Source organism: Hyaena hyaena, unplaced genomic scaffold (assembly GCF_003009895.1).
Source record: "Hyaena hyaena isolate Hyena2069 unplaced genomic scaffold, ASM300989v1 scaffold_72, whole genome shotgun sequence".
Taxonomy (NCBI): domain Eukaryota; kingdom Metazoa; phylum Chordata; class Mammalia; order Carnivora; family Hyaenidae; genus Hyaena; species Hyaena hyaena.
Window position 1 is genome coordinate 290,120 of NW_024080703.1, and position 14,346 is coordinate 304,465.

Here is a 14,346-nt window from a genome sequence, read left to right on the forward strand (position 1 = left end):
CCAAAAAAACAGGTAGGGGGGGTGTGAGCCCTCATAACCTCAGACCCTTTGTGTCCTCAGCTTTTCATCTTAGCTAGCAGAAGGCACTGAGGTTATTTAGGTGACTCATGCTTTCTGAGCCTTAAAGGGAAGGTTACTGAAAATGAATGGCTCTCCTCTCTTGAAAATACATATATTTTTATGGTATAGCAGCAGCTATACTATATGCAGCATTCTTAGAATACCTTCATGAAACAGAGTTTAACAGAGTGGTTAGAAGTATGAAATAGGCTCAAATCCTAGCTCTACTACTTACCTGCTGTGGGACATCAGGAAAAAGCTTAACCTCTCCCTGCTTCAGATTCCTTTTTTTGTAAAATAGGGAAACTAATAAAACCTAACTCATAGGGTCATGAAAATTAATCAAGATAATGCATGCAAAGCAGTTACAGCAGAATCTGACAGAAAGTAAATGTTATAGATAGATAGATAGATAGATAGATGATGGATGGATGGATGGATGGATAGATAGATAGACAGACAGACAGACAGAATGATCCTGGGAACTGGGACTCCCTAAAAAAGACTTATCTGAAGGCCACAAACAATTTGCTGGCAGTGAATGGCATCTGCTGATCTTTCCTCTTCTGAGCAAACATTATGGCAAAGACTCAAAGCTGGGCTCAGCTCTTACTAATAGGATCCTGAAGAAATCAGGAGGAAATGAGATTATCCTTAAAGTAGGAAAGAGTTACTCTGGCTTAAGGCAAGATCTTTACAAGAGACAGAAACACATGCACGCATGTGTGCATGTGCACACACACACACATTTAATGTAGTCATACAGGGTTTTTAAAAATATTTTTTTGTATACATCATCTCAAGTATTGCTGGCACCAAAAGCTACAGAATTTTATAACTGGATGGCTCCCTCAAGACCATCTAGTTCAACTCCCTCACCTGGTAGTTAAGCTGAGGCCCAGAGAGGTTAAGCAACTTAGTGGGGTTCATTCAGCAATAAATGACGGTGCCAAGATAAGATTTTTGATTTCCCCTTTTGCCCACCCAGTACTCAGCCTGGTATCTTTCTCCAGATCGGCATCTTATCCTTGTGTCAAACAGAGCATTAAGGCGCGTGTGTGTGTGTGTGTGCGCGCACACACACACACACACACACACACACACATTTTTCACTTTTGCCTAAGTTCCTAAAAAGTCCAGAAGCAACTTCAATGCCCAAGACCTTCTTGCCAGAGCCTCCCATCATGGACACTGGCGAGGATCCCAGTCAATCTATGGCTCTCTCCAAGGTTCTCTTTGGAGTTTTTACGCTTCCCTTCCTGTTCCTTCCTCACTTCGATTCTTAAGTGCTAGTTCACAGAAGTTCCTCAGCAGAAAGGTCAGGTACTTCCCAGGGCAGAAGTTACCTCTGCTAACTTGCAAATTCTCATCTCCCCACAAATGCTATACCTTTCGACAGGAAGGACCGAAGAATCGTTACGGAAATTCTTCCAAGCTCGCTGAGTGAATTCAGTCAGAACGAATCCCTTCCTCCCTGAGGTAACTCAATCCAGTTCATTTATAAAGTGTATGAGCATGTGAAGGACTGGAGAACCCTCGGGTGTGCCTGACACGGAGAGCAAGGTGAAGAGGGGACCAGTGAAGGGGACTAGGGGGAGGGAGATGGGTAGACGGAGCACACAGACCAAACTGCAAAGTGGATCCTGGAGACAAACATCCTGCTGACACTGACTCACTGCTGAAGGGATAGAACGCGGAGGAAATACACTGTTTTAATCATACTCTCTGGGAACCAACAGCCGACTGGTATCCTGAACGTCGCCCAGAGAAAGCAGGCAGAGGCTACCCCTAAGTGGCAGAACCGAGAAACTCCAACTCCCTCCTGTTCCGTTTTCGTCCTCACCCATTGCTGGTCACTCTGGGTGCCTCACGGGCACACCCGGGCTCTCCAGCGCCCCTCCAATCACCCCAGACAGGGAAATACCCCCCCCCCCCGCTCTCCCGTGGGTTGAAAAGAACCACAGGGCATCCGAGATTTCTCTCAACTCTGCCAAATGCTCCCCAGTCCCCTGCCCCTTACAGGGGAACTGATCTGAGAGAAGCCGTCACTGAACTGACAAACCTGGGGCGCTTCTTGTCTCCAAGCACGGGCGCCGGCGATAGGTGTCCCTCAGCCTGGGTCTCCGCTGTGAGGGGTGAGAGGCGGTAAGAGTCACAGCCAAGGTTCCTTCCCCACATGCGACACAGGAAGAAAGGCTTTGCTTTTGCATTTCCACCACCCCCCCCGCCCCCTTACCTGAATTCCGGGACCAGGTTAGGCTGCAACCCGTAGAAAGCAGCGGAGAGAGTGACCAGCCACCCGGGCTTGTAACTCCCGTTCTCGCACTCCAGATAAGGCGGGGACCACTTGACATGGCTCTTGTCCCCGCCAAGCCCGTCCCTGCGCCGCCAGCTATGGCCCAGGCTCCGGGGCCCCTGATTGGAGCCGCGGCGGTGTAAGTGGGTCCTCCACTTGCGCCGCAGGCCGTGGAACCACTCGGTCTCTAGCGTGGCGTTGGCCAGGTGGTGTGCCGAGGAGGACAGGTCCTGGAGCAGGATGCGACTCTCTTCGCGGGTGGCCTGGAGGAAAACCGGCGCGGACAGCGACTCGGTGCTGAAGGTGATGGCTGCCCGGGAAATGCTGGGCTCGCCCTCCAGGAGACTCCGCACCAGCGCCTGGTACCACTCCAGGTCGTCCTGCAAGTTCTGCTCCCGCGACTTATTGCTCTGCAGCATCATGTTGAGGAAGTTAGTGGCGTGTGTCAGCGTGTCCAGCGCCCCGTGCAAGGAGGGATGGGAGCTGGCTAGGGCCGACGACTTCCCCGACAGGCCCGCCAACTCGTAGCGGCTGGAGCAGTTGGCTCGCTTCAGCTCGTGGGAGTCCCCGCTGTACAGGTAAGAGGCCACGTCCGTGGGCACCTCCTCGGCGAGTTTCTGCGCCAAGATGGTGCCGTCGGTGGAGCGGCTCCAGGGAGCCGAGGGATCCGCGGCAGAGGCTCGAGCCGGCTGCTGGGCGTGCTGCTTCAGCCTCAGGGTTCTCTCTCTAGGGGAATCCAGCCGTCCCGGAGGGTCGCGGCTGGCGCTAGCAGTTCCCAATCCCAGATGGGCGAGCAAGAGGCAGAGGAGTAAAGGATAAGCCATGCTTCCAATCCGCTTCGCAGAGAAGGAGAGGAGGTAACGGGAGGAGACACTTTTTAAAATTCGGTCGTCAATTTGTCAGCAGTAGGACTTTTCCTAGGAGTCGCCCCCCTTCTCCAGATGGCCGAAAGGGACTTTAAAATAAGAATGTTTCGGAATTGGCCCGGCTGGCTAAGCTACCGTCACAGGAAATCAAATCACCTGTGGCAACGCTGGCTGCACCCGCTCCATAATGGGTCGGCTCGGGATTACGCACCTCACAGCCTTGAGCAGAACAGGTTACATCTCCTCTCTCTCCCGGCGGCTATAGTTAGCCTGCTTACGTCTTTCGGCTCAGCAGCTTCCACCGTCGCTCTCATTGAGGTGTGTTCGAGAGCTGCTGCTGCTGCTGCTGCTGCTGCCGCCGCGGCCGCCGAAGACGCCGCTCCACCATCTCACCCGCCGCAGGTCGTTCCCGCCTCCCGGCTCTGGCTCCTCCTCGTTCGCTCCGCCGCGGGGCGCGGAGGGCGCGCGCACAGACCCGCACCCGCGAGCGCAGGACCGAGTCCCGGACAGCAAAGCTCTCTCTTAAGACGTTAGTCTCTGTGGAGTTTTTCGGACCAGATAGCTGGTTAATTGGAGCCCTTAGGTTTGGCCACACACCACACTCCTGTCTCTCCTGCTCCGGAGGAAAGCCGGTTTAAAGAGGCAGCTTGGCCGCAACCAAACCCTTGAAGGGCGGCTTCGAGCCGTCTTGTTCTCTGTTTGGTCGGCTCCTGTGTCAATCAGCCGACTGCCATTTGTTGGGCTAGGGCGGGAGCTGTCCAGTGCTGAACCCGAGGCGGCACAGAGGAGGCGCAGGAGGAGGCGGTGGCTCGGGATGCAGCAGCGACGAGTCCTTTCACCCACTCGCGTTCCCTGATGACTCGGAAACCCGAGGAGGTGGGGGTGAGGTGGGCGGGAATGAAGAGAGAAGCGGAGCGTTTGTGGCTCAGAGCGGAGGAAACTTGGACGTACTGAGGAGGAGGGTGTTGGCGTCTTGCTGCTTCGTTAAATCAGCCTTTTCTTTGGCCTGGAAAAGAGGGAGAGAGGAGTTTTCGTTTTTGACTTAAATCGAAGGGGAAGGACGTAGGAGGGAGACGTGTCCTCCTGAGCATCTGCTCATTTTTGGCAAATTATCAAATCCTCCTTCTTATTGTCGGCTAAAGAAATTATTAAAACCTACTTGCTGAGGTCTTAGCTATGAGGGAGTCATGGAGACATCTACCGGCTGAGCTTTAAGGGAAAAAAATGCCGTATTTAGGGAACCTCTGCCTGAAAGGGCGCCAGGATGAAGGGGAGTCTGTGAAAGTGTATGCAAGTGAAAATGTGGAAGGGAGAGGTATGTACAAGGGGATAAAACTCAGACTGTGAGAGAATGAGAATGAGTGAGTCAGTGTTGAATGAGAAGGGAAGTCGTACTGACTGGGAGTTTCTAGAATTAATGGATCTAAGAACCAAGACATCCAGTTAACTATAGATTGGGATATCCCAGCAGAAGAGAGAAGACTTACAGAATGAAATATGTATAATGATAATAATAATAATAATAATAATAATAATAATAAGCTGAATAATATGCCAAGCGCCCCCGCATTATTGGGAAATCTCTTAACACAATCTAATAGTGTTATAGGAAAGCTTAAAAATGTCTTCTGATATTCTGAAAATACTAATTAGTACTGGATGTGTAAGGCTGTGTGCACCTCCATTTTCCATTGGCATGACTGTTTTCAAATTCCCCATGAAACACACAAATAGAAAATCCCAAATTCACTTCAGTTCCCAACCAACAAAATGTCACCGGTGGCATTCTGAGGTAGCACTGCTTAGATTTACTTTACCATTTCATTTCATTCTCTCTATTGAGAAAATACCTAAGTGGTGAAGTGTAATTTCCAAAGAGGAAAAGGTTGTCTGTATTGGTCACTGTAGTATCTTGGACATCTAGAACACACAGAACTGCCTGGTACATAGTAAGTTCTCACTAAAGATTTGCTAAATTAATGAATGAACCAGAAGATATGATGATGAAGCTAATTATTTAAGAAGTAAAGTCTGCCTGATATGTCAGTGATGTAGACTTTTGGAAATAGATGTAGCAATGAGTTTTCCAAATTATAGCACATGGTCTCCAAGTGAGTTTTTATAATATGCAAAAAAATTGTTAATAGATTTATACTTATTTACAAGTAAATTTCATGTTCACAGCCAATTTTTTGTTTAAATTTTGCTTTGCAGTATATGCACCTTTGCTAAATAAAAGTCATCCCAGTTTTATGTTCTACTACAGCATATGTGGCAATAATAAGAGGAGTTTCTGTTTGTTTAATTTATCATAGTATACAATATGATTTTCTATCTATTTAAACAGTTGAGGACTGAAATGTAATTTCCTCCCTAATTAATGTTTTTAGAAAACATAGGTAATTTATTAACAGTTCTTTAAAATTACCCAGCATGGCATTTAAAAAAGAATTATAATTTTATTAGTAGATCCTTCTATAAGTAATTCAATGACTGAACATAATTAAAAGATTTTGGTTCTGGTACTATCGTTAGTCTAAGCAAGATATATGATCACTGGCAAGACATTTAAAGTTCTGTGTCTTAGGACACACATTGTATCTGGGCTTCGTGACTTTACACTGAGGGAGTACTAAATGGTATCTGAGCCCCTCTCCCAGAGGTGCAGCCCTTCTGTAGCTTATGTCTGCCAAGAACAGAGCAAACTATGAGAGGCCCTTGCAATTTTAGCATTCCCTTCAGTAGTTCATCTTCAATCTATATTGCCAAATAACTGAGGTGGACTATTTGGGATTAGAACAGCACTGCCAAAATAGAAATATAACGTGAGCCACAAATGTGATTCATACATATAATCTTAAATGTTCCAGTAGCACATTTAAAAAGTAAAAAGAAAAAACAAAAATAATTTTAATAACGTACTTTATTTAGCTTAATACATACAAATATTATTTCAATAAGTAAACAATATGACAATTATTAGCAAGATATTTTAAGATTTTTAAAAAATTTTTCAATGTTCTTATTTATCTTTTTTTAATGTTTTTATTTATTTTTGAGAGAGAGAGACAGAGAGTGAGCAGGGGAAGGGCAGAGAGAGAGGGAGGCACAGAATCCAAAGCAGGCTCCAGGCTCAGAGCTCTCAGCATGGAGCCTGATGCGGGGCTGGAACTCACTGACTACAAGATCATGACCTGAGCTTAAGTCCACTGCTTAACCAACTGAGCCACCCAAATGCCCCTGTTTTTATTTATTTTTGAGAGGGAGAGACAGAGAGAGAGAGAGACAGACAGACAGACAGAGAGAGAGAGAGAGAGAACTGGCCGGGGAGGTGCAGAGAGAGAAGGAGATACAGAATCTAAAGCAGGCTCCAAGCTCTGAGCTGTCAGCACAGAGCCTGATGCGGGGCTCAAACTCACAAACCATGAGATCATGACCTGAGCCAAAGTCAGATGCTTAACCAACTGAGCCACCCAGGCACCCCTACATTTTTATACTAAATATTCCAAATTCAATGTATATTTTACACTCACAACACATGGCATTTCACACTAACCATATTTCCAGTGCTCAATAACCACCTGTGACCAGAAGCTACCATAGAGTGCAAGCTCAAGAAGATAGTGCATTGTTACCTTGAATGCTCTAGAAAGCCTAGTTCTAGTATACTGGTCTGATCCATTTAATAGGTCTGGAGTCAAGATAACTGAGTAGTAGACAACACTTTGTCAAGGTCAGTGTCCATCAATGAAGGAATTAATCCAAAAGAGGTTTTTATAAAAGACCAAGATTTAACGCATACTCATATGCCTCTAAACAGATTACAAAATTACACACCAATTCACAAAGACATAAATGTTGATTGAACCTTTATTATGTATAGGCATTAGGCCTGCTACTAGGACAAAAGAAACACATCTTCTGCACAACAGACACATGGGCCTTACAGTCAAGTGGGTAGAGAGAAAATTAAAACAGCAAACAAATAAGCTAAAAAATTATATATAGTTATAACTGTCATGAAGAAATAAACACTGAAGTGATAAAAACTGCAGGGCATGGGGGTAGGGAGCTTCTATATAAAGAGATAAAGAAAAGAGAGACTTCTAGGAGAAGGTAATATTTAAGCCAAGACCTCAAAAATAAGGAATCGTTAACTAGATGGTAGGTAGCAGCGAATTAACTAAAAGATGGAAAGAATCTTGCCTCACGTACAGGGTGTAATCTATGAGTACACTAAGACTACCAATATTCCATCCTTAACAGGAAGGAGTACTGGAAGAAAATAACTACAATAACCTGAAGGTCATATATGATATGAAAAGCACAAACAATTGAGGCAAAAAGAAAATCATTTTATAAAACAATCAAGTAATTTTGGCATGAATAGCTTCCCCCCACACACACACCAATTACATGATAATAATTTGCAAATATAGACAAATAACCCTGTGTGGTCTCAAAATTAAGAATGAAGTTGTCTAAATACATAGTGATACTGCATAGGAGCTTGACTGTAATAGAACAATGCATACAAGACATGTAAGCCCTATGTGAAAAGGCCCAAAGCTTTATCATTACAGTTTGAGAAGTCAATCTAATTGCTTTAGAACAGTGAAATTTGCACTGATAAAAAAAGCAATATGCAATGGAATGATGAGGCATTAGTTGTCATACAATTAATTTATCACTATTATAAAAAAGAAGATGTGATGTTTGCATATCTTTAAGTAAAAGAAATTAAAGGAGGTCATGGAAAACAGTGTGGAGTTTCCTCAGGAAATTAACACTAGAACTCCCCTATGACCCAGCAATAGCACTGCTAGGAATTTACCCAAGGGATACAGGGATGTTGATGCATAGGGGCACATGTACCCCAATGTCCATAGCAGCACTCTCAACAATAGCCAAAACATGGAAAGAGCCTAAGTGTCCATCAATGGATGAATGGATCAAGAAGATGTGGTTTATCTATATGATGGAATACTACATGGCAATGAATAAGAATGAAATCTGGCCATGTGTAGCACCATGGATGGACCTTGAGGGTGTTATGCTGAGCAAAATAAGTCAGGCAGAGAAGGACAAATACCATATGTTTGCACGTATAGGAGGATTAGGAGGAACTTAACGGAGGACCATGGGGGAGACTAAGGGGGGAAATAGTGGGGGAGAGGGAGAAAGGCAAACCATGAGAAACTCTTGAATGCTGAGAACAAACTAAGGACAGATGGGTGTGGGGCGGAGGGGGGAGATGGGCATGGAGGAGGGCACTTGTGGGGATGAGCACCGGGTGTTCTATGGAAACCAACTTGACAATAAACTATTTGTAAAAAAAAGAAAAAGAAAGAAAAAGAAAAGAAAAGAAAGAAAGAAAGAAATTAAAGGAGGTTAAAAACTGCTGAGACCAGATTTTATATGAGCAGTATAGGTAGTTATTTTAAGAATTTAAGTGCTGCTTTACATCATTTAAATCAGCAAGCAATCAGGACAGTGGGATATAGTGAATGAACACTGAATTGGTAGGTGGGAGACCAAAATCTACTCTTGGCTCTGCCATTGTCCAGTCACATGACTTTTGACAATTTCCTCAACCTCTCTGAACTCTTTTGCTTCATCTGTACTGTAAGAGTGATGTATTAGATACATCCGCAACTGGGACATTTGTGGCTGAATAACAGATAATGGGCTAGGTATATTTCCAGGAACTCGTCGTTCTTAATAGTTCTAGAATTACAAGGTAAATGTTATTTTTAGGCTAAATAATGATGAATCTCAGTAAACAAAATGGCACAACCCCCATCAAATCCCTGATAAAGCAAATGAAACAACTGAGGTACAGCATAGTTTGTTGATAGAACACAAAATCAGAAATCCAGTTCTTACTCCTGATCTTCCTGAGATTCTGGATTTCCCTAAGCATATGCCATCCCTGTGCCTCACATGCCCGCTTTCAAAATGAAGATCATGGTCTTTGTCACCCAAGAGCAGTAGTTTTGAAATTTCAGGATAGAAGTATCGCTAGAGGATTCTGAGTATCGCTGTGGGTCTGGGTAGAACTTGAGAATCTGCATTTTAATAAGCACCACAGGTGATTTTGTTGCAAATGGTCCACAGAGCACATGCTGAGAAATACTACCTTGAGCCATGAAAAATAACTCTAAGAAATTAGGAGAGTAGATCTCCTGGTAAATAAAAAGCTTTGCTATAAATTGTGAACTGTAGCCGGTGAATAACAATGAAACTAACACCTATAAAGAATAATATTTTTATTAACATTAATATCATCATTATTATCATCTAAACATTTATACAGCATCTACTGTAGCCAGGCATTGTCCTAAGGATTTGACACAGGTTAGCTCTTTTAGTCTTAATTACCACACAGTTTGCTACTGTTACCATTGTACAGATGGGAAACAAACAAAAAATGAATTGCCTAAGAAATATAGCTATCTCGCTCCAGACATTATATTCTTAATAACTATACCAGTGGTTCTCAAATGTTAGTATGCATTAGATTCACCTGGAGAGCTTTTGTCAAAACACAAATCAGTGGCCATACCCCACAAAATTGCAAATCAGTAGGTCTGGAGTAGGGCCTGAGAATTTGCATTCCTAACAAGTTCCCAGGTGATGTTGATACTGGTGGTCCAGGAATCACTCTTTTAGAACCACTGCTCTGTGCCGGGCTTTTCATCATTATAATCTGTCACATCTATATGCTTACACTCTTTCCGTGTATTTCACATGGAAAGAGAAGAAAGTCAACATCAATGAGTGAAAAAAAAATGCCTGAAATCTGCTTGTGGAAAAAAAAAACTCTGATTTTCTATTTCCAACTTAGAAAGTTTACCCAAGATGTTTATGTTTTTTACTTAGCAGTTTATTCTCATCTGCCTCCAGTTTACCCTTAAAACTCTTACTCCCTGTCAGCATCACTTCTAAAAACACTCTTGCTCTTTCAAGAGTCATCTCCTCTGCTTTTCACTATAAAGTCGTGACTTGGGCTGTTCTTGCCTTCCCAATAAAGTGCATCTTTTTTAAGTGCTGCTAAACAGTATCATCTACAGAGTCACTTGGGTTTTGACTCAAACTGCTAGTTTCTCCTAATGTCCCATCCCCCCCCACACACACACAAAATCATTCTGTAAACCTAAAGACATCTAAAAAACTTTCTGACCACAAAGGAAGAAAACACCAGGAAATGGCATTTATGTAGGAAAATCCTGAGTGTGCTAAGGCAGAGAATTTCCTTAAATGGCTTTCCATGTCCCTGACCTGACATTCAGCAGTGCTGGAAGGGACTAACACAGCATTTCAAAAAAGCACACCAAATTAGTGAAAGCCCAACTATTTTTTTTTTAATTAAAAAAATTTTTTAATGTTTTATTTATTTCTAATTGAGAGAGAGAGAGAGAGATCATGAGCAGGGGAGGGTCAGAGAGAGAGAAAGACACAGAATCTGAAGCAGGCTCCAGGTTCCGAGCTGTCAGCACAGAGCCCGACGCGGGGCTCAAACCCATGAACCGTGAGATCATGACCTGAGCCGAAGTCGGATGCTTAACCAACTGAGCCACCCAGGTGCCCCAGCCCAACTCTTTTTAATACAAGGATTGGTGATTCCCTTTCTCATGAAGAAATAAGAACAACCCAAGTATTTGAAACAAAGTTTACTGAAAAAGGATTTTGTGGATTGGAAGAGATGGGAAATGAATTATTTTGTCTTTGCTCAATTTTGTCTGCTTCTCTTCTTGGAGGGAAGCTTCTCATATCATATGTATTTGTTTGTTGTTATAGTTCATGATATTGTTTTCATAAGCACATTACCTTGGGCATAATGGAGGTTTACTTCATGATCAATTTAGGACTTGGCTTTCCATCTTAATAAAGGAGTTTTTGAAAGTTGGAAACTTCAAGTATCCAGGACGATGTCTGCACACAGACAAGTTGTATACACATAGGAGACACTAATAAATGGCAATTCTCACCATAAAAGAGCAGAAACTTGTAAACCCAAACAAGCTTATAAAAAATAAGTTTAGCAAAAAGCAGAATCATCCCTGTAAATGCAGAGAACAAACTGATGGTTGCCAGAGGGAACGGGAGTGGAGACTAGACAAAATAGTGAACATGAGTGAAAGATACAGACTTTATGGAATGAATAAGTCACAAGAATAAAAGGCACAGCATGATGAATATAATCAGTGATATTATAATAGCATGGCATAGTGACAGATGGTAGCTACACTTGTGGCAAGCATATAGCATAATGTGTAAAGAAGTCGAATCATTATGTTGTACACCTGAAAGTAATGTACCATTGTGTGTCAACTACACTCAAATAAAAATTTAATGAGGAAATAAAACCAAGTTTTTAGTAATATTAAGTCACTTCTAAAAGTTTTGCTATTTTCAAAAAGTTGGAGGAAATTAGTCCAGTAATGTTGATACTGTTGAACTGCCAGATATCTTCTTATTGTTGGGGTTTTGTGGGAAAAATAAAAAAGGAGACATGACACAGAAATACATTCCAGCAAAATGTAGCAAAAGAAGAAAACCACTACACATATTCTGATGGAAATATCTTCAGGCTAAGAACATGACAAACCTAATCATGAGCCCAGGTATGAAGCAGTTTTGCAGATCTAGTAGGATGTGAACTGCAAAAGTCTGAATCTTGTGGCATATGTAAATTGTTTCTGTCATTTTGATGTACTCTTTGGAATAAACAGTTTCATGGAAAATTTTGCTTCATCTTTACCAACAGCTCCCTATTCAGACACGGAAGAATTTTAGAGAAATTTTGGCACAAGAAGGTTTTGGTTTCTTTTGTTCACTGTGTCAATAAATGTTCTTCAGTAATGGGGCTGACTTCAAGTATACATGGCCATCACGTACCACAATGTCTGGGGAGAAATGGGTTCTTCATGAGCACTCTGCAAAAATGAGCTCTTATATATTGCATAGAAACAGCAGACTAGAAAAAAAGGAAAAAGAAAAAGCAGACTAGAGAACAGAAGGCTAAAAAGAGAAACAATTTTCAAGAATCTGCTGTATCATGAGTACCAAATGTGATGAAAAGGAGCTGTTTTAACTATTTGTTTTTGTATCTCAAATCAGATATTATAGAGAGAAAAAAGTAAAATTTAATTAAAATTCAAAAAATCAGTAAGAATGAACAAGAAATTTTTTCTGAATGTCAAAGTTATTTTTTTAATTGAGATGGATTAACCAAGAATTGGAGAGAATCTTTCCTTGAAGGATAGTTTGTGATCTTTGGTAGAAACTACATCTATGTATCAGAAATGAGTTATATTTATATTCTGCCTGGATAGACAGGTGAATCAAATGGTCATTTGAATCTATTTCTTTCCTACAGTTTTTTGACAGACTAGATCATTGATAGACTCAAATAATTGAAACCGTTTATCTTGCCACAAACAAGAAAACTAATGCATACATATTTTGCCCATAATCCTTCCCTTAGGTATCAAAATCCTGTCCCTTTTTGCTATCACTCCTCTTGCACTGCATTTCTCAACCTGGAGTTCAAGACCATTTACTAAATTTTCTCCCCCATCCCATCAGCCTTCCACTACCTTTTAGAGTCCTTTCATTGTGACAAAGCTATGCTGTTTACACTCTTTCTTTATAAGTAATTTGCATATTCCAGTCCTATGCTTGCCTTTGTAGAAGCTAACTCCATTTTTTGAGAAGAGAAAACTTCTACAAATACATGTTCCCTCTTGTAAAAGTCTTTCAATACTACCAACTCTCTGACTAGACATTTCTCCTAAAAGATACACAAATGGCTAACAAAAGCATGAAAAGATGCCCAACACCATTGGTCTTGAGGGAGATGAAAATTAAAATCTCAAGATACCATTACATACCCAATAGAAAGACTACAATAAATAAGACACACAATAACAACTATTGGTGAGGACGTTAAAAAATAGGAGGATTCCTATGTTGCTGGCAGGTATGAAAAGTGGCACAGTCACCTTGGAAAACAGATTAGCAGTTTCTCAAAAAAAAATACAAGACAAGCTACCACATGACCCAGTAATCCTACCTGTAGGTGTTTACCCAAGAGACACGAAAGCATGTGTCCACACAAAGACATACCCATGAATGTTCACAGCAGCATTATTCATGATAGCCAAAATCTAGAAATGACCTGAAGATACCTCAACTGTTGAGTGGAGAGACACAATGTGGTACAACTATGTAATAGAATACTGTTCAGCCAGAAATATGACCAAACCACTGATACATGCTATGCCATGCAAGCAGCTCAAAAATAGACTAAGTGATAAAAGCTAGACACAAGAGACCATATATTGTGTTCATATGAAATGTCCAGAAAGAGCAAATTTATAGAGACCAAAGGTCAAAAGGTAGATTGTTGGTTACCTGAGCCTAGAAACAGAAAAAAGAACCACCATCAATGGGCATGACGGTTCTGACCAGGGAGATGAAAAGGCTCTAAAATTGGTGATAATAGCAGTACTATTCAGTAAATTACTTGCAGTAATTGAATTGTACACTTAAAGGGGTGATATGTGAAATGCACTTCAATAAAGTTTGTTTAAAAAAACTACCAACTCTAGGTATTCTTCATGATTCAGTTGATTTTCTAGAATCATCTTTTGAGCCTGTCTAGTATCATCTTGGTTCTTATTACTTCATTTTGTATTATATGATTTACATTTGCTGACATAATGCTGTCTCTGAACATTTACATGGACAATTGAAGAAATTTTGGATATCTTCCTCATCTGTATTATTTTTTATTTTATTTAACAAAAAATACCAATGAGGAGGGCCACTATGTGCCAGACCATATTCTAGATGAAAGTGATATTGCAATAAACAAGTCAAGTCTCTGTCAGCATGGTGAGACTACGTTCTACGTTTCAGAGAAGAGACCAACAATAAACAAATGAAAAATAATATGACATACTTCTCACATGTAATAAGTATCATGAGGAAAAATAAAGGAGAATAAGAAGTTAGATAGTGATTGTTCATCAAGGAAAGCAGTTGATTAAGTGGGATTGAGTAGAAGACTGAATGGTATGAAGAGTGATACATGGGAAGACTCAGGAGAACAGCTTT

At 41.8% G+C, this 14,346-nt stretch overlaps 1 protein-coding gene across 1 annotated transcript in view; it reads right to left on the reverse strand.

Annotated features, from left to right (window-relative positions):
* Positions 1–3,183, reverse strand: part of GPR158 (G protein-coupled receptor 158) — a gene marked incomplete at its 3' end in the record, with an annotated part of 227,028 nt that extends 223,845 nt beyond the window's left edge. Inside the window, exon 1 of the mRNA XM_039233073.1 lies at positions 2,297–3,183. Within this exon, the coding sequence (XP_039089004.1) occupies positions 2,297–3,180 (884 nt within the window). The remainder of the gene's footprint in view (positions 1–2,296) is intronic.
* Positions 3,184–14,346: the final 11,163 nt, after the last annotated feature.